General features: G+C 50.1%; 2 protein-coding genes across 3 annotated transcripts in view; one reads left to right on the forward strand and one right to left on the reverse strand.

The window, feature by feature from the left end:
• The first annotated feature begins 6,799 nt into the window (after positions 1 to 6,799).
• On the forward strand, positions 6,800 to 11,959 carry MAL (mal, T cell differentiation protein). Of its 2 annotated transcripts, none has more exons than XM_035322457.1 (4): positions 6,800 to 7,048; positions 10,414 to 10,581; positions 10,772 to 10,909; positions 11,127 to 11,959. In XM_035322457.1, exons 1-4 carry the CDS (start codon positions 6,959 to 6,961, stop codon positions 11,199 to 11,201), a joined length of 471 nt encoding a protein of 156 aa, XP_035178348.1. In that variant the 5' UTR covers positions 6,800 to 6,958; the 3' UTR covers positions 11,202 to 11,959. The 2 variants fall into 2 exon arrangements, with proteins under 2 accessions (XP_035178348.1, XP_035178349.1); XM_035322458.1 differs by lacking the exon at positions 6,800 to 7,048 and adding an exon at positions 10,137 to 10,245.
• Positions 11,960 to 17,103: 5,144 nt separating this feature from the next.
• MRPS5 (mitochondrial ribosomal protein S5) overlaps positions 17,104 to 19,984 on the reverse strand; it is a 46,345-nt gene continuing 43,464 nt past the window's right edge. Inside the window, exons 10-11 of the mRNA XM_035321872.1 lie at positions 19,226 to 19,362; positions 17,104 to 17,691 (exon numbers count right to left, since the gene is read on the reverse strand). Of these exons, the coding sequence (XP_035177763.1) occupies positions 17,467 to 17,691; positions 19,226 to 19,362 (362 nt within the window). The 3' untranslated portion in view covers positions 17,104 to 17,466. The remainder of the gene's footprint in view (positions 17,692 to 19,225; positions 19,363 to 19,984) is intronic.

The following is a 19,984-nucleotide window of genomic DNA, read 5'->3' on the forward strand; positions in this document are numbered from 1 at the left end:
TTTTTTTCCGATCACAAGTCTCCTTGTCGTCTGTCGCAGACACGATATGGGTGCAGAGGGCAAGCAAGACATCTTGGTGTGAGGAGGGTGTGACCTAGATGAGCTTATCCCCTTAGTTAGTTGTGAAATTGGTGAGGGTTTGGGGTCTCACTCAGGAACAGAATGACTGTTCCTCTCTGGGTGGTTCAGGGAACAGCAAGAGTTACGAGGAATGATGGGAAAGAGGGCAGGGTGCCAGACCACACAGAGTGATAGGGCTGTTGTTTGCGGGAGAGATGCACGGCAGGATGCTGTGCATGTGCTTGCATGTTGGTGGAGGTAACATCTGGTACCCAGCAGAAGGCAGATCTATCAGGGCTTGGTGGGGGACAGTTTGGAGGTTTGTGGGACTGGAGATGCAGGGATTTTCTCAGGGCCTAGGGATCGCCTGGGAGGAGTGGGAAGGGTGTAAGGTTGCTAGGAGTTGCTTGGAGATGGGGGTACTTGTGCACTGGAGATCTGCTTTGGTGCCTCTGGAGGCCCTTTGGGGCAGGGGACGTGACGGGCAGATAATGGGAAGAGGACTGAATTCCTCTCCCCCTGCTCCAAGTCCTGCATTGTCAGAGAAGGACCTGGGAGTAGTGGTTGACAGTCGGCTGAATATGAGCCAGCAGTGTGCTCAGGCGGCCAAGAAGGCCAGCAGCATCCTGGCTTGCATTAGAAACAGCGTGGCCAGCAGATCCAGGGAAGTGATTGTCCCCCTGTACTCGGCTCTGGTGAGGCCGCACCTCGAGTACTGCATTCAGTTTTGGGCCCCTCGCTACAAGAAGGACATGGAGGTGCTCGAGCGAGTCCAGAGAAGGGCTATGAAGCTGGTGAGGGGCTTGGAGAACAAGTCTTACGAGGAGCGGCTGAGGGAGCTGGGACTGTTCAGCCTGGAGAAAAGGAGGCTCAGGGGTGACCTTATTGCACTCTACAGGTACCTGAAGGGAGGCTGTAGTGAGGGCGGTTGGTCTATTCTCCCATGTGCCTGGTGACAGGACGAGGGGGAATGGGCTAAAGTTGTGCCAGGGGAGGTTTAGTTTGGATATTAGGAAGAACTTCTTTACTGAACGGGTTGTTAGTCACTGGAATAGGCTGCCCAGAGAAGTGGTTGAGTCACCATCCCTGGAGGTCTTCAAAAGACGTTTAGATGTAGAGCTTAGGGATATGGTTTAGTGGAGGACTTGTTAGCGTTAGGTCAGAGGTTGGACTCGGTGATCTTGGAGGTCTCTTCCAACCTAGACTATTCTGTGATTCTGTGATTCTGTGATTGGGTTCAGCCTCATGAGTCTGTCATGGTGGAAATCTCAGCCCTGCTCCCCCTGTGCAGCAAATGGGGTCCCTGCCCCAGAAGTGAAGCCTATCTGCTCCCTCTCCTGAGGGCTACAGGGAAAGAGATGTGGTGGGGCTGTCAGGCAATCTCGTCTTTGCCTCAGTCTTTACTAGTCAGGACAAGGGGCAATGGGCACAAGCTGGAACGAGGGAGGTTCCCGTGACCATCAGGAAATGCTCCTTCTCTGTGTGGGTGATGGGGCACTGGCACAGGCTGCCCACAGAGGCTGTGGAGTTTCCTCCTTGGGGATTTTCAAAAACTGCCTGGATGGGGTCCTGGGTGGCTCTGTGGGGGGGATGAACAGGACAAGCTGCCCCCGAGAGCTCACTTCCCACCTCAGCCATTCTGTGATTCAGTGCATGGTTCTATTTAGGCTGAGGGTTCGTTTTGGGTTTACCGATAGGGTTTGTGGCTTGTTCCAGACAGAATTAATGTATGGTGTAGGGTTAGGTATAAGGATAGGCTTAGGGTGTGAGTTGGGGTTAGGGTTACAATTAGGATGTGGCTTATGCTTAGCCTTACTGTCATCATTAACCTGGGAGGATTACAGGAGCATTGCTCAAACATTCAGGGATGAAATACGGAAAGCTAAAGGTCAAATAGAATGAAATTTGTCCTGGGATGTCATGGAAAACAAGAGGGTCTTCAGTAGATTGCTGATAAAAGGAAGAACCCTAATTTTAAACCAAAGTCCTAAGCCCTGACCCAAACCTGGGTGGCATCCTCCAAGCACACAGATGAAGGCATACCCATCCCTTGAGGTGTTCGAGGCCAGGCTGGATGGGGCTTTGAGCAACCAGGTCTGGTGGGAGGTGTCCCTGCCCACGGCGGGGGGTTGGAATCAGATGCCCTGTAAGGTCCCTTCCAACCCAAACCATTCCACACTTCTCTGATTCCCTTTAATCTCATGGCACACCCGCAGCCCTGCTGTAGCTGGGGTTGTACAGACAGGCAGACACAGGCCTCTCCTCCTCTTGTTCATCTTCCACCTTTCTCTTCCTTTTTGTACTCTGCTCTGGCCTCCACCTGTGCAGCCTCTGCCCACTCTCCTGCCAGTGGAGGTGGCGGAGGCGCCGCAGGTAGCTCCTCATCAAGGCGGTGCTTGCCGCCAGGCGGTAGAGGACCTCGTGGCTGCAGCACGTGCACTCCTGGCAGTCGGTCCTCACAGACACCAAGGCTGCCCGGACCTTCTCCTGGAAATGACAGCACAGGGGGTACAAAGAAATGAGCAGGAGCCTTGGGGGACCGAGCCCTCTCGGTCTTGGCATCTTCTCCAGAAACTCCAGCCTCACTGCCCTGCCCCAGGCAGAAGGCTGTGCTAAGAAAACCTCAGGTGGGCCCCGTATTTTCTTGCTGGTGGGTTCAACCCCTGCAGGGCAGCGTGTCCCCGTTTCCCCCTCCAAATCTGAGACCTGCCTCTGCCTCCCGGAGAGGTAGGAAAAGACCTGCAGAGGATGCGGAGCACCCTTTGCGTTCTGCTGAGGCTTTTTTTTGGTTTTTATTCCTTGGTTTAAGGGTCTTTGTCCCAAAGCCTTGGCAGTTCCCCATTCCCAGTGGCCCAGCACCACCCTGCCAGTGACCACGCTCACTTACACGTCTCCGCCGTCTCCTGACTTTGTGCCACAGCCAGGACGCAAGCACAACCCCGCAGAAGGGCCACAGGGCTTGGCTGTAGATGTAAAACAGCTCCAGGGACTCCGGCGTTAGCTGCAGCTGAGCGAAGGCAGGACAAAACCAGTGCAGAGGGCAGAGCAGGTGGGGGGGCTGCAGCGCCGTGCCCCCAGGCTCTGGGTCGTGGGGGAGATCATCCCAGCTGAGCCTGCTCCAGGGGGACCGGTCTCCGAAGCCAAAGTCGGCAGAGAGCAGAGGGGCCATGGAAAGCAGGAGGATGGCGGTGAAGGCCGGTCTGAGCATGGCTCTGCTCTTCCGAGGACAAGTCTCCGGACCAGGCCTGGCTGCCACCCTGTGCCCAGGCACGTCCCCGGGGGGTCTGCATGGAAGGAGCATGATGCCATCGTTGGCTTGATGATGTCACTGGCTCAGCGGTGACGTCACAAAAAGCTCTGTGATATCACAGTCTGAGCAGCAGGGTGAGGGTAAGGTGGTGCAGGGTAAGTCCTGGCTGGTGGAGAAATGAGCTTCTCCCGCTGCTGTCTCCTCTGGGGGTCTGTCACCCACCAGGACAGAGGCCCAGGATCTCTGTAACATCCCCAGGGCTCTGTGTGAGGGCGGCAATGCCTTGCTTGGGACCTGATGGAGACGCTGGTCATTAGAGGTCTTGGCGAGCGGCTGAATATCAGGCTGTACCACCTGGTGACGGCTTCTGAGTTATTTAATTCTGTGCTGCTGCAAGGAAGCAGCACAAGCCCCCATTGCGGAGGCTCTGGGGACCGGAGCACCCCATTACCAGCCTGTATCAGGGCAGGAGGGCCCGGAGAGGACACCTCACAGCCTGGCAGCACAGGGATCCCAGGAATATCTGTGAGGAGCCTGTCACAGGGGCGATGGGTGCAGCAGGAGCTGTTTGCAGAGCCGTGCCTTGGGTGCTGCGCTGCAGAGGCAGCAGCTGGAGGGTGCTGTCGCCACAGGAAAGGCGCGTTGTGCCCTGTGCTTGCACAGCTGCTGGGGCTTTGCTTGGGAACGGGGGAAAAACCGTTGCAAAAGCAAAACCAATTTCAAATTTTGGGGTGTTTCTAGTACATCAGAAACAGGCACAGTCCATGAGACTTGTGCATCGGAGGGTCCTGGCTGAGGGCATCCCTTCTTTTGGGGCTGCCCTCAGGCAGGACCATGCCCTTGTTGCGATGCTGCTCTCACTGCTACGACCGGCTCAGCTGTGAGAAGGGCTCCACAGGACCAGGGCAGCTGTCCCTCCGTCACAGCAGTCCCACACAGGGTCCCTGGGACAGATCCTGCTCCTTTTTTTCCTCGGCCCTTCCTCCTCCCCGGGAGCCTCAGGCCAGAGGAGCAGCTGACACCCATCCCCACCAGCCCTCAGCCACCGCCTCTGTGCAAAGCCCAGGTCCCTCCCTGCTAAGGCTCTGCTGGTTGCAAACAAAGGTTTCTCAGGATGTTGTTACTGCCATGTCAGCTCCTTCCTGATCCCTCCGGCATCCTTGGGGGAAATGCAGCTCCTTTCCGTCATCCAAGGTTCACACATCATCGTTGTTTGTTGGACTGGGCCAGCTCTCGCCAGCTTGTTGCCCTGGGTTCAGGTTGTGTTGTGAGGGCAGGGCTCCAGTTTCACCCCGGGCCATGAGCTGGGGCCTGTGTTACACCTTTATATAGATGTCTATAAATTCCTGAAGGGAGGATGCAAGTGAAGACAGAGCCAGGCTCTTTTCAGCAGTGCCCAGTGCCCAGACAAATGGCAATGGGCACAAACAGGAACACAGGAGGTTCCCCCTGACCGTCAGGAAATGCTCCTTCACTGTTCAGGTGATGGGGCACTGACACAGGGTGTCCACAGAGGCTGTGGGGTCTCCTCCTCAGAGGTCTTCAGAACCACCTGGATGTGGCTGTGCTCCCGGGAGCATGCTGATCTCCATGCAGAAGCATTTTCCCTTGGGATCATGCTTGCAGAAGCTGGTGGTCCTGCTCCCCCACGGCTTCTCTGTTGGGACCATCAAGTAGCAGGAACTCACTGGTGGCCGGCCTGTTGCTGGCAGTGATGCTGGTGCTGTTGTGTCCTGATATTTGTTGCCCAGTAGTCTGCAAGTCAGCCTTCTGTGGGTCAGGCCCCTTTGGACACCTCTGGAGCCTGTCTGGAATGTTCTGCCAAGGCCACAGATGCTCATAAACCATGCAGTGCTTCTAGAACATCCTAGAGGTGGTTGTCCAAACACGTTGGCTACTCCAACTGGGCTCAGCCACATGCCAGAGGATCCTGTCTCCTTCAGGTCATGTTCTTGTGTGTATTATGTAAAATAAAGTGGAGAGGGCATGAGATCACCCCTGTGACTCTCACCGAAAGTGTGCACCATCTCCCTCAATTCATTTGCTTATGGAAAGGGCTTTTCCAGCCTTTCTGATCCCATGGTCTCCTCCAGCCATCTGCCCCACTCCTTCCTCCCTTTCTCACTGCCTTCCTCTTTTGCACTCACTGCCCCAAATCTCCCTGTGTCCTGTGGTTCAGGACAGGCATTTATTTCCTTCAGCCCTGCAGAGCTCTCACCTTTCCTACCTGCCCCAAAAGAAGCCAGGCTATTGAGTTGCTTGAGCACGTACAGAGAAGATCAGCGAAGCTGGAGAAGGGACTGGGAAACAAGACACGTGAGGAGCAGCTGAGGGAACTGGGGCTGCTTAGGCTGGAGAAGAGGAGGCTGAGGGGAGCCCTCATCCCTCCCCACAACCACCTGAAAGGAGGGCGTCAGTCTCTTTTCCCAGGTGACAAGTGATAGGACATGAGGCGACGGCTTCAGGTTGTGCCAGGGGAGGTTTAGGTTGCACGTTAGGAAGAATTTCTTCCTGGACACAGTGGTCAAACATGGAATGGGTTGTCCAGGGCAGTGGTGAAGTCCCTGACCCTGGAGGTATTTAAGAAATGTGTGGACATGGCACTAAGGGACATGGTTTAGTGATGGGACGTGGCAGGCCAGGCTGATGGTTGGACTTGGCGATCTTCAAGTCTCTTCCAACCTAGATCATTCTATGATTTTGTGATGTTAAGGCCCTGCAACCAACTCCTCCTGCTCCAGACCCCATATCAAAGACTGTGCCTGGGAGCAGCTGCCGAAGGCCAAGCAGCATGGACAGGCTGAAACGGGCGTTTCTTCTATGGGTCACTGGTGCACAGCAGTGGATAGGCCACGATGGCCACATTGCTCAATTTCTTGATGTTTGATGTCTTTGCCCCTGGCATTCATAGCTGAGATTTTGCTGGGTATCTGTGTGAGCGTGTTAATAAGACGTAAACACCCCACATAATGGGAAGGGGAAATGACTCACTCACATGAACTCCAGGTTAAAAAAGCAAAAAAGAGGAAGACAAATAGCTCGGCAAATCTCATTATTTTTGTTACCTTGGCCTATGTGGTCTCCTTCTGGGCTGATGGAGGTGGTGGCCCTGCAATGTGGCTGCCCATGATTGTCCAGGGATACGTCTCCCTCTGTGGGACATCTCCCAGCCCTAACAATTGCGGGTAGCTGGCATGTCCCATCTTGCTCTGCCACCTGCCACTGTGCTTTCTGCTGTGGCCAGCTCATGCGGGTGGGGGACAAGCCGACTTACCTTACTGTGCAAACAAAGGGGATGAGAGATGCTGCCCAGCAGGATGGGCACAGATCACCCTTGTTGCCCTTGGATGTATACCAGTGCCACCCACCACCGCCCAAGGACTTGCCCTGAATGGTGTGTCCCTGCTTGTGCTCAAAACGCCCCAGGGCTCCCCGCATCCCCTGAAAACCTCCCGTGTGGCCCCTGCCAGGCACAGAGCAATACGTGGTCACACCTGTGACATTCACAGCTGTCTTCACCTGCCAGTGTGAAGGAGGGAGGGAAGAGCAAGGAGGAGGGGAGGGAAGGAGGAAGAGAGAGAGGGAGGGAAGGAGGCTGCATTTGGCAGCTGCCTCCAGAGCGGCTGACCGTCACTGCAGGAGAGGTTCATGATGTCCTCGGCAACTTCCAGCAGCTCTTTGCCCAGCGGCCTGTCCGTCCTGACGACTTTCCCAGATGTGCTTTTCATTCCTGAATTGGTGAGTGCCAGCTTCCTCCCAAAGGGAGGGCAGAAGCTGCTCGTGGGGCACCCAGCACGCTGGGTGCTGCAGGTGGCCCAGGGATGGGTCCTACCAGAAAGTGCATGGTCTGGGAACCAAGCCAGGTCCCTAAGCCATAAGCTTCTGGGGGCAGCCTAAAAGAAAGCCATGAGCCTTAAATGGGGGCTCTAAAACATCCCTTCAGTCTGCAGGGGATTTCTGAGGCACCTCTGAAAACCTTCTGTACTTTGCTGCCTAACAGATTTGCAGGGGTTGCTTGTGGGTTTAAGCTAGATAGCCAAACTGAGCAAATTAATTGGTCGGTGGCTTTGAGCAATGGATGCATGCAGAGGATAAAATGCTCACCCCCTGCTTTGGGGGTGAAAGCTAGGTAGGGTAACAGCAGCAAAAAGCCTCACCGCTGAAGCTGAGAGGTTTCTGGGCTTGAAGTGTAGTGCTGGAGCCAGGCATAGGGGTGAGGGAAAGGTGGACGAGTACATGCCACTTTTTCCCACATTGTAATCTCATTGACTGGGAGAAGATTAGTATTTTAAAGGATTTGGCACGGGTAATTAAAGCTGTTGCTGTGAGCACTGACTGAAAGATGGAAAGTTTAAAGGAGAAACTTTTTCCTGTGTCCTCTGCTCCTGCAGATGAAACCTTGTCTTCTCACGGCAGTTTGAGAGGCTTTTTCCTATGCCTGAGTACTTTCATCCAGCATTGAGTGGTTTGGCTGCGCTCTGTAGGACGGAGTTCAGGTTATTTCATGACAAAAACTTAAACTCTGCCATTTGGGAACAAAGCCTTCCCTGTCCCTCAACCCAGTCCACGTCCCTGGGATTTACAGCATTTACTTTATTTTCTAAGTGATAAGAGACAAGCAAAGAGGAAAGCAGGCATTACTGATGTGTGGAGAAAGGCTTTCCCTCAGCTCACCCAGATATGTTTTGAAGATTGGTCCCCGTGCCCAGGCTCTGATAACAAAGGCCAGGTTTCCTGCAGCTGCATGGAGGAGGATGCCGCCTCTCTGGGGGCTTTCTGGCTGGGCAGACACTGGCTAGGCAGTCCTGGTGTTGAGCATGATGTCCACCCAGGCGTGCTTATGGAACCAGCTGTGCCTTGAGCTGTTTGCTTGCAATTCCTGTCTGCAGGGAGTTTGGTGAGGCAGCTTGCTTAATGAGCCAAAAAGAAATACCCTATCCTGTAGTTTCAGGAAGGTCTGGAAATGTGCATCCTAAAGGCTCGGGCACCACCCAGCAAGGAGGAATGCAGCAGAACAGGGTTTCTCCATCGCTGGGGTGCATGACTCCAAGTCGGGCAGGTGTATTCTCTCTACTGTGTACAAAGGAGGTGGCTCCCTTGAATCACAGCATTCAGGAAAAGGAGAAAGAGCTTCTCAATCCTCAGTGGAATTTGAGGTTATCTGCAGTGGGTTGATATGGTAACTACACAGAAAATAAATCATTTCAAATTCTTGGATAGTTGCTATAATGCCAAAAGGTCCTGCCTACAGCTCAGATGATTGCCACATCTGGCTGTTGATGAAGAGCTATCATTTGTATTCTGTGAGGCTGGGATTAATTCTTGTCATCTATTATATTTGAAGAGCTTTCTGCATATCTGGACAAAATTTAGCAGTTGGGCCTATGAAGAGAAGCTGAAACGATTTGAAAACAGCTTTGTTTGTATTGTAAAAGGCTATTTAAAAGTTAAGTTTTTTATCAGATTGTGGTCTCCAGTGTGCTGTGGATTGTTGCTGAAAGCCTCTGATTTTTATGAGTTCACTGAATGAACAGCAGTGCTATAAAATCAAAATCAGCAGTCAAACAAGTCAAACATGTTTGCTTGCATGAAAAATCATATCCTACAGAAAGGAGACACGGGAAATGAGAAGCCTCATGTCTCACCCTGACTGTGTTGGATTTTAAGGGATCAACTGCAAGTTTTTCTCCAGGATCTTTAGCTGCAATGCACTCAAGCTGTCAACCATACAGGGCCTGGGTTGGTGTTCAGGTGCCAGTTGGTCTTTGGTCATTCCAAGGTGTGTCAAAATAGCAGAACCATTTTCACCCAGATACTTGTAAAGTTACAGTCACATCCTTGATCTAATGTACTGATTTGTATAATGAAATCAGGGAAGTCTCTCCCATAAATCTGGGGTGACATGAATGATGTGTCATTGTCTGAGTACAATAATTCTGGTGCTTCCCTTTGACCTGCAAAAACGCCTCCAAGGAAACAGAAATACCATGACTGGGACAAGTTGGTGTTGGATGCTGGCAAAGGCTGACCATCATATATGCTGGTCATCATATACTGGTCACCAGAATGATATTTCCTCTGGAGATTAACCCACAAAATCAAGAGCAACTGGTGGTGAGGCATGAGTCCCTGTGGCAGCACTGCTCCCTTAGAATCAGATTAATTTAGATTGGAAAAGACCCTTAAGATCATCAAGTCCAACCACCAAGCTAGTAGTACCCAGTCCACCACTAAACCACGTCCCGAAATGCCACGTTCACGTCCCCTCACAGTGCGGGTTCAGCTGAGAGGCACTGCACAGCCTAAACTTTTGCACAGATTCAAGAGCTAAGCGGGCTGATCAGTTGCAGAGAAAAGCTGCTGCGTGCCTTTTAGTGCAGAGACGCTGCCTACAGCTCAGTCACTCCATGGCACTGGACACGACGCTGCCATCTTCTTGTGTAGGAGCCTGCTGGTGGAGAAGAGATGGAGTCAGGATATAGCTGCCCTTGTGTTCCCCAGCACGAGAGTACCTTGCGCAGCCCTGGTGTAGGACGACCCAAATAGCTGGAGCAACAAAGCAAACCCTGCTTCCAAGACAGTGCTCTCAGGAGTGCTTTCACAGAGCTGGGAGCCTCAGCCCTGTTTCCCCTACCACAGAGACTAAAACTGGCTCCATTCACCTCACTTCAACCTGTTCATACTCCTCTCAGGGTAGAGCTTGCACAAGGCGTTCATTAAGGTTGTGGCCTTCACCACGCCATGACTGTGCTGCTTGTGTTGGTGGGCTGGGTTTGGCGCAACGCCTCTCAGGGAGCCACCACGCTGGGTGTGAGGCGAATGTGTCCTGAAAAAAGCTCCCTTCTTACCAAAACCAGCCTTCAGAAATGGCCAGAACCAGCCTGCTCAGCACTCTGAGGCGGTGAATGGCAGTGACTCCTGGAGGCAGGGGTGCGGTGAGGCTCTTTGGGGCCCAGACTGGAGGCAGATGCTCACAGATTTGAGCAGAGGCTGGGAAGAATTTGGAGGCCTCGCTATTGCCGTGTGCAGTGTCTGGCTTTTGGCCCCGTTCTGGATAAGGCAGTCATCCCACAACTCAACCTTTCTCCCACTTGTGCTTGCAGGTCTTTGGGGGCCTTGTCTGGATCCTCATTGCTGCCTCAAAAGTCCCAGACCCCATGGTGCAGGGCTGGGTGATGTTTGTCTCTGTGTTCTGCTTTGTCATGACCGCCACCCTCCTGTTCCTCTACATGTGTGGGGCGCACGGAGGCAGCAGCTCCTGGGTCACTTTGGTAAGTGGTCACAGCAAACCTCAGGGCTGATCCCTTCCTTGCCATCACTGGTAGACAATTGTCCCCTTTTTGTCCCCCTACTGCACTCTGAATCGCAGCCTGGGGCTTGCTTGTTGTGGGTTCCTCTTGTTTTTCCCTTCCCAGCATGCTCCCTCCATGGGAATGACCGTGTGTGATCCCTGTTTCTTAGGATGTCATCTGCCAGGTGACAGCAGCACTGTTCTACCTCAGTGCTGCTGTGTTGGAAGCCTACTTCACCTATGCAATAAGGGGTTTCTTTGCTGCCCCTGAGAGGAGGTCCATCTACCAGGAGAACATTGCTGCTGTGGTGAGTGTCTGCCAAGCAGAAGACTGTGGGGTGGCCCCAAGGGCAAATGTTGATCAGTACCAGCCTTTGGAGGGGGGAGGAGGAAACCAGTCCCATGAATGTCTCCAAATGTGCAAAAGTCAATAGAAATATAATACCTTACAGTGTATTTGCTCAGATCAGGAACTCATGCCATATAATAAAAAATTAACTGGCTGATGTATTTTTCCATTTGTAGGTATTTGCATTCATAGCTACCCTGTTGTATGTGATCCATAAGATATACTCTCTCCGCCGATGGAAATCATCCTAAGTGTCTTTCCTTGCATGTTGTGTCTTGTGGTCATCCCATGAACACAAACGTCCAACGACTGCAGTTTCCAGGCTGGGTTTGGGGTTTGTTTTTTAATATATATACTATAAACAAGCAGCTTTCTGTGGGACTGTGGCAATGAAGACCAAGAGCCTGCCAGAGAAACCTGTATCCTGGTGCAATCTATTTTCTTCATTCTCTTCCGGGTTGGGTACAGCTTGATGTTGGTAATTGGGGCCCAAATAGAAAACATCCAGCTCAAAGCAGCTTTCCCTTACTACGCCCTTATGCCTCCAGGGTTGTTATTGCTATCGGGGGAAGCCTGAACGTCCGGCACTAAGCAGCATGAGTATGAAACCTGGCCATTTTCATTAACATCCACCTGTGTAAGCCTATTTCCCTCCCTGACGCAGCTGAGCCAAAAGGATTTTCTGTGCCGTTTCTGGAAATGCCACCTCTGACTTGTGATGAGGAATGAGTGCGTCTTGTCTCAGGGGCAATATGAATTCTTGCAACCCCCGAAGGGTACTGTCAAATTACAAGGCACAGCCGTAACCCCAGGAACTACCCCTGTCACAAATCCCCCTATGAAACACGACTTAGAAAATGTGCTGTACAGACTGCAGCAGAATTATATGGATAATTAGAAGAATATCTCAGATAAGCAGTGGCAATCAGCTCTTGTCTTTAGTGCATGACTGTTCTCACCTACACTGGCACTGTGTTGCTAATAAAGATGGGTTTCCTGTGATTTTGCAAACAGACAAAGGTCATTGCTGCTAATTTTCCCCTGCAGCTGACACATACGCAGCCCTGTGCGCCCTCAGGAGCACTGCACCACAGCAGGGCAGTGCCCAAGGAGCAGGCACAGACCTGGACATGAATGAAGGGGCTTCTCTGGCAAAGGGAGCCTGTGGGGATGGGGGCTAAATTGACTCAAGTTCATAGAATCATGGAATGGTTTGGGTCAGAACAGACTTTAAAAATCATCTGGTTCCATCCCCCTGCCATGGGCAGGGGCACCTCCCAGCAGACCAGGATGCTCAAAGCCCCATCCAGCCTGGCCTTGAGCACTTCCAGGGAGGGGGCATCTACTACTTCTTTGGGCAACCTGCTACTGAGCCTCACCACCCTCTGAGTAAATACTTTCTTCCTTATATCTAGCCTAAACCTACTCTCTGTCGGTTGAAACCTATTATCCCTTGCCCTAGCAACACAGGCATAAGTTAATCTCAGTGATGATGTTCACCTGAGCATGTAAATTAGTGTTAAGTCAGGTGACTTTATTTAAATCCAGGCCCAAGAAGGGGTGTTTTCACATGTTACAGAGGTGCCTAATATGCAGTGGTACCAAATTATCCCTCCCAGCTTGTGGGGGGGGAAAAAAAGCTTCCATTTTGAGTCTGAAGTTCCTGGGTAATAACGAGGATTGGAGAACTGAGAAGAAGCAGAAGTGGACATAGGGACACCTCTGTTATTTCAGGTCCTAGGCGGAATTTTGAGGGTTGAAGCTTTTTAATTGCAATATGAGGGAAACATTGGATTCTTTATAGTTTATCCTTGCTGAAAACCAGCCTGACCTGTTTTGTTTGCTTTAGTGACAAAAGCAAGCTGATTACAACAGAGGTGGAAAAAGAAACCCCTTTTCATAGCAGGGAGGGAACTCACTGCTGCTGCAGACAATTGCGCTTGGTTCTGGAGGTTTATCTGCACCTGCTGAAACTTGCTTCGACAGCACGTCATCACGGGTGGTGGTGGTGGAGCCCAGATTTGCACTGCCCTGCATGTAGTCACATCAAAACACAAAGATGCCTTTCTTTTTGGGGCGTATTTACAAAAGCGGGCATTCGGGGTCATGCCCTTCACTCTGAGATGCGGTGCCTGTGTCCACCTTCTCCACCCCACACGTGGTCACCATGGCTGCTCCAAACACTGCTGCTCCCCTCACTTTCCAGTCCCTTTGCCCCGTAGCCATCCCATTTACAGCCCATGCCTTGGCACCTGGCCCTGTCCCCTCCCCAGCTCATTCTGCTATCCTGCTCTGTCCGCCGCACACCAGTTCACACCAGTCTGCACCATGTCACCTGCCTGCCCCTTTCCTTCTGGCCCCAGCTGGGCTGCTCCCTCTGAGCAGGAGCAAAACCTTCCTGTAAGCCTGGACTGGAAAAAAACAGTGGGGTGGTGCTGCCATGGGAGCTCCCACCACCCCCAGTACCCAGAGGCTGGGCTGAGGGTGCAGGCCTGGGACTGGGAGGGAGAAACCTGGGCCAAGGCTTTGCCTAGGGAGGGCTGGGCAGAGAGAAAGGCCACCACCAGGTCACGAGCTTCCAAAGGAACTGATTATGAAGCAGTCCTGTGGCTTTGAAACCCTCCCAGTGCGGCCCTGGCTTTAATCCCCTGCAGCCAAATAGCTGACACATGGGACAGCACCAGAGGGAGACACGGCGAGGTGTGGCTTTGCTACACCAGGTTGCTGGATTGCACCTCCTGGGTGAGTTACAGCAACATGCACGTTCCCTGCAAGGAGGAAAGGAGAAAATTAAAATGAAAAAAGCCCTCTGAGATCTCCGTTGCCCTTCACGCCCAGCCCTCCAGTCCTCTCAATACACCCAAGAAGTCCCCGTGTGCCTGGAAGCTGGGCAGCCCAAGGTCACCAGCACATCTCCGTGCTTCTGAAGTGAAAGGTGCTGCCCACAGATCAGCGACTCTCCCAGGGCCTACAGGCATCCTTCTGCCATGTGTGTCCTGGTTCTTATCCCAAAACAGAGCCCTGAGGACAGCACTGGGAACATTGGTCCTGACAAAGGTGGCAGGCTTGGACCTTGTCCAGGGCGTGTCAGGGAAATTACTGTTCACTTCAAATCTGAGAGCACTGAACTTGCCTCCCTGGGTCCTGCGATAGTTGTGCACCAAGTAAGGATGCACAGAGGCTTCACCCCACCCTTGCATTCCCTTTTTCACCTTCTTGCGGCTGAGCAGGGTCTCCAAACCTGATCGGAAGACCAGTAGGACCTGGGAGAAGGATGGTGTTACGCTGTTTGTCCTGTGGAGGCAGGAACCCTGGGGACATTAGCTGTGAGCATTTGCTTCACCCAAAAGCTGCACCAGGCTGCTCTGGACCACATCCAGTTGGGATTTAGAAGTCTGCATGGATGAAGACAAATTCCTATGAAACAATATTCAGGCATTTCTGGACCCCAGTGGGCTAACACCTGATCTCCAGCATCCTCTCCCTCATGGCATATTTCATTTATCCTCCCATCCCTCCCCTTCAAGGATTCTCTTGAAGACAGGCCTAAGGAGCCCATTTGAAATGCCATGAACCAGCCCTTTTTCAGAGCATTTGAAGTTCCACCACGCTTGAAAATACCAGGCCTGTAGCAGCCCTGCAGCCAACACTAACTTTCAGCCAGGAGCGTAACTGGAGTTTCCACCTCTGCTCTTTTCTTCCAGCTTTCTCAGCAAAACAAGGTCTGCAGGCATCTACTTTAGAGATCAGGCAACAACACTCCAGTTAAAGACAAACCAGCCTACCTGGAAGGCAGGTAAAACCACAGCTCCTCTGATGCAAACAAGATTACGGACATATAATTCATTAACCATGTCCAGATCGTTATCTCAGTTGTTCTTGCTTAATTGAAGACTACCTTCTTAACCGTAGTGCTAGCTGTTACCCAAATACCTGCATACGGGCACCTGCGTTACCTTGCCTCCAGGGCCGCAATGAGTTAGGAACACTTCCACATCTGAATTGCAGAATTTGCTTTGTCTGTGGCAAAGATTTAATAAATAATTATGACTGCATGGAAAAGTGCAGGAGTGCCCGATGTTTCTCGTTTTATAGTCAGCTCTATCTGTGAGCGATGCGTGAACTGTGTGCTGGGTACAACATCTGTACAACCAGCTAGATTAACGTGAACAAAGCTGGAAAATGGGAAAGCCACAGAAGGTGACGCCTACGGAGGGATCAAAGCTCCATGTGGGTCTGTGGCAGAACAGACCCTGAAACCAACTACAGGCCGTTACCCACCTCTCATCTTCACACCGATGGCACGGCCCCATCCTGCTCCATGGTCCCCCTCATACTAACAGAATCAAGCATCAAAAGCCCGTTAATTCTGAGGGCAGCGATGGAAATGCCCTTGTTTCAGATTCATGGCAGAGCTCAGCCATGAGTTACTGCCCTGTGTGTTTGAGAAGAGCCCTAAACTTCCTCCAAAGCGGAGGGAAGGCCGCCAACAGGGTTGTCGGGGAATAGTTAATGCAGCCCAGGCATACGTGAGACAATGGGCTCTGATGGGATGTACCAAGGGATGCCAAGGGAGCTGGCAGCTGCCACTGTGAGGATGTTGTGGATGATCTTTGGTCAGTAATGGCAACTAGGAGAAGTGCCCAAAGACCAGAGGAAAACAAGCTGTTAACGTAGGGGCAAGAAGAGCAGTGAGGTGGACTGAAAATGGGCTGAATTGCTGAGCCAACCCAGTCAATAATGGGTCCAGTCCTGTTCAGTATCTCCATTAATTATCTTTATGAAGGGACAGTGTACCCTCAGCAAGATTGCAGACAACACAACTGGGAGTGGTGGGTACACCAGGTGGTTGTGCTGCCATCCAGAAAGACCATACAGAGAAATGCCATGGCCAGCATCATAGAGTGGAAGGCACAGAAGCCAACTGTAGCTTGGGTCACTCTAATACTTTATGATAAAACATATTTTGGGTTCCGTTCCACTGAACTTTTTTCTCTACGCCCAAGACAAAAACATGAAGTTGCCCGTTGCAGTCTATCTTCTGGTGGGATTTGGGTGATGGGTTTCCCAGTCAGAGAGCTGATCTAGCTTCTAGCACCCACCTCTGTGTGCTTTAATTGGAGATCTGCTACACGAAGGGGCTTACTCCATCTCTGATCAGAGGCTGGTGTACATCATGGATTTTCTTTTTCCTTTAATCCCCTGATATCTGTAGCACTTTCTGAGTTCTGGATAGGGCCCAAGACTCTACTGCGCCCAGTACCAAATCAGCAGAGAACAAAACCAAGTCCTATCCCAGCACACATGCAGAGGAGAGTACCATAAAAAAGGCTAGTTTACAGGTTTTGGACTGCAGTTCCAATGCCAGCCGAAACAGGAGATTGTGGGGTCGTGTGAGAAACTAAGTTGTGTTTATGCAGGAGAGAACTAATTCTCTGTATTCAAAGGTAGCTGTGTAGTCGTAACAAGGAGAAATGCTAAGTAGATAGGTGGACAGTAGAAGGTAGGAGGCCTCACTGCTCCAAAATAAGGTGGAAGCTTGAGAAAAACAGGATGAGCAGTGTGAGAACAGTAAAACAAAGATCACAGGTTCTCAAAACATAAGAAAGGGGGAAAAAAAAGCGAAAATGGAGAAATTAAAGGGTTGAAAAAAAAGAAAAACTGTATGTATATGGTACAGAGGAGCATTGAGTAGCTTGTGAACCTGTAGTACTCAGCCAATGAGGAAAGGGGAGGTGATTAGGCATCAGGTAGTAGGGAATAAAAGGTGATTTGTTTAATATAACGTGCTCCTAATTGGCAGGAAGCCCACCATTGCAATCACAAATAAAATAGCTTCATAGAAGATCCTGTCTGAAGAAAATTTGAGATTTTTCTCACAGTTGCTTGTCCTCAGATACTTCGGCTCTGCTTCAATTGGGGAACTCTCCTACTTGCATGACCAGTCTCTGCATAGATCCCGTTGTTGCCCACCATCGCCTTGACCGCCTCCTCTAAGCCACATACCTTCTACCTTCTGATTTCAGTTGCCCCACCACTCTGAGCAAGCCTATGGAGAGAGATGGAGCGCATACCGACTCTGGCTACTGCTGCTTGCTTCAAGGTCTCCCATACTCCAGCATTTTGCAAATAAGACACTAACCCACACCAAACTCATTCTGAGGATTCTTTATTGCTTCCACAATCTCATATTTTCAGTAGTTTCCCAAGGGTTTGTGAAGGAAACTCCAGGATCTATTCATGACACATCACCTTCAGGAATCAAGTAAATGCATGCTTGAAGTAAAAGTCATGTCCACTGGCTGTTTCCTCCCGAATGTCCTTAGCTGGACAGTGGTGGCAAGAGTTGTGGGAAAGCAAACAGTGTTACTGAATGGTAGCCATGGGAGCAGCAACAGGAATGGTCTGAGACCTACCGGTGCCCTCCTCTGAAATGTAAGCTTAGACAACCCACCCATTTGGGCTGGACTTTCATAGCTGCATCTCTGAGCAGCAGGGAAAGATGTGCTGTATCTTTCACCATACTCTCTGCCTGACATTTGTCCATGGTGATTTCTTCATTCCCTGAGCTTTTTTCACCTCGCTCCACTCCAACTTAGTGTCTGGAACATCATCTTCGGGCTCAGGATCCTCACGGACGGTCCCCTCAGGCAGCGCCACAACGATGGGCAGTGGGCCCTGCTCCTCCCGGAACTCCACAACGTAGAGGTTCTTCTGGTTTGCTAACTGTTGGTGAGTCTCCTGGGGGCAGACAAGGAGCAGGAAAGAAAACAGATGATTAAAAGAAGTCTCAGGCTAATAAACATTAGAGGAAAGGCTGTTTTGTTTCCTGCTTCTGACTGATCCTAGTTTAAATAATCTCTAAGACAACTTCAGGAGCAATGATGCACAATATTGGTTTACTTGAGGCCAAGCTCTACAGGGTGTATGGGGTAGAAAAAAACAACATTTATTAATAAACATTTTCAACGGTGCATAAATAAAGGACTCATTATGCCCATCCTTATGGTTTTCAAATGAGATAATAAGCAGCAGGGATACCGGTAGCTAGATTGCTGATATACCAGCATTACAATGTCATCCTAGAGGAACTTGCTTCCGGAAAGGAGCTGGTCAGAAGAGGTGCATCCTGCTAATGAGAATGCGCATTGGCATGTTCGTATCGTGCACTACATGTTTTATATCTCTGTATAAATTCTACTTTGACAACAGTGAAGTCAGTGAAGTGCTTGTTACTGCCCTGACAGGTAGTTTCAGCTAATACAATCATATGAATTCACCGTTATCTTCAATACTACCCTTTCCTTGCAAACAAACTTTAACACTCAGATTTTATAGAATAAAAATTTACTGGGAACAGGAGATTTTTCACACTCAGGGCAGCAGAGAAAATATTATCAATTACACATCTCCCAGATCGATGATCTTTGCAGCAGGCCCTTCTTCTGTTTTTTCTGTGGAAGACTTCTCAGAGACAAAGCATAGAAAACGTATGATAGAAATCTTCAAGTCTGGGTATCCTCTCACACTGATGAGCATCTGTAACCATCTCAGTAGGCAAAGAACATGGTCAGCCTTTTACTTTAGCCCTTCTGAGGCTAAACTAAAAAGCTGGCTAGAACAGGGTGACAAATTTGACAGCTATAGCTCTGCAGTGGAATACTGGGACCGTAAGCAGCAAAATCCCCACTTCTACAAAGACTCTACAACCAAAGAGATAACCAGGAATTTACGAAGGACCAACTTATCCTAAGGCTGGTGTTCAGAGGAAGTCAGATGAAATGCCACATGCCGGATCTCTCCATCAGCTACAGACAGGGCTCAGACAGAAACATCTCCACTGTGATCATTAACTTTCAGGAAACGAGACCACCTCCCTGATTTACTTCAGATATCTTAATTATACTAGAGACTGAAGCAGCTGTGACATTCAACCCTTTGGCAATGGAAACTTAGTATGCAGACAAACAAGCATCAGCAACCTAAGCAAGGCCACAATTTCCTCTGCCCATGCTTATTCCAATGCCACCAAAAATACCACAAATGAAACCCAGAAATTCAGATGTGTCCTGGAGGCACTTGGCTGTGGAATGCTCCTGACCGGACAACTTCATACAACTGCACAAGAATTACTTACATGCTGATTTTGTTTGCTCTTGGGAAGAGTACTTTGTTTTAAGCCTAGAATATAAAATGCTTGACTGCAAACTATTACAATATAAATCCCATTCTGTCCTCTGATCTAATGAACAGAACGACTGAGAGCGTAATCTACCTGTTGTGTCAGTCCTTTGAAGAGAGCTCTGGTAATGTTAATCAAGTTTTTGGATCCAGTAACCTTAGCATACATGTCTTCAATGCCAATTAGTTTGCAGATGGTGATAATAGCTCGGTGGCAACGAAGACCATAACCTGGAGGAAAAAAAGTAAAATTAACATTATGTGATTATCTGTGAACATGTGACTAAGCTTAGGAAAAACAGAGAACTAAGACCTTCTCTTAGTTATGTTTGTTACCTATTATACTAGGACACATAAATATACCTTAACAATGATAAAACCATTCTGGAAAGACCATTCTTCCCAATCTTTGCAGGCATGCTAAAATAAAGATCATGTTCTTTTTGCCCTAAATATATTCCACTTAACATATTGCAAAACTGAACAAAAGTGTCACCACCTATACACTCAAAATATAAAAACTGCATCCTCAAGAACTGTTTAATACCACAGGTTTGGGTATTATTTTTTAGAAGTGCCACTGGCAGTTTTAGAAGAGTCTTCTGCAAACAGACAACTTTCCCACCACCCCCAGGAACATTCACCAAACAAAGGTAATTTCTTTCTCCCACTTAGCAGATAAAGAACACTTTAGTACTTCCCAAAACCGAGAAAAAAATCTGCAGAGAAGCAAGGCAAGAAAGTTACTTAAAAGCGTATTAAAATGAATCCATCACAAGGGTTGAGGATCTAAACGGATTCCCACCAAGACTGTCTCTTCTAAGAAGCAATACCTGCAATAGTTCACAACTGC

Source organism: Oxyura jamaicensis, chromosome 3 (genome assembly GCF_011077185.1).
Source record: "Oxyura jamaicensis isolate SHBP4307 breed ruddy duck chromosome 3, BPBGC_Ojam_1.0, whole genome shotgun sequence".
Lineage (NCBI taxonomy): Eukaryota > Metazoa > Chordata > Aves > Anseriformes > Anatidae > Oxyura > Oxyura jamaicensis.

Coding starts and splice junctions, on each gene's coding strand:
- MAL (XM_035322457.1), top strand. CDS start 6,959: ATGATGTCCTCGGCAACTTCCAGCAGCTCTTTGCCCAGCGGCCTGTCC. Junction 7,049..10,413: donor TGCTTTTCATTCCTGAATTG/GTGAGTGCCAGC, acceptor TTGTGCTTGCAG/GTCTTTGGGGGCCTTGTCTG. Junction 10,910..11,126: donor AGGAGAACATTGCTGCTGTG/GTGAGTGTCTGC, acceptor TTCCATTTGTAG/GTATTTGCATTCATAGCTAC.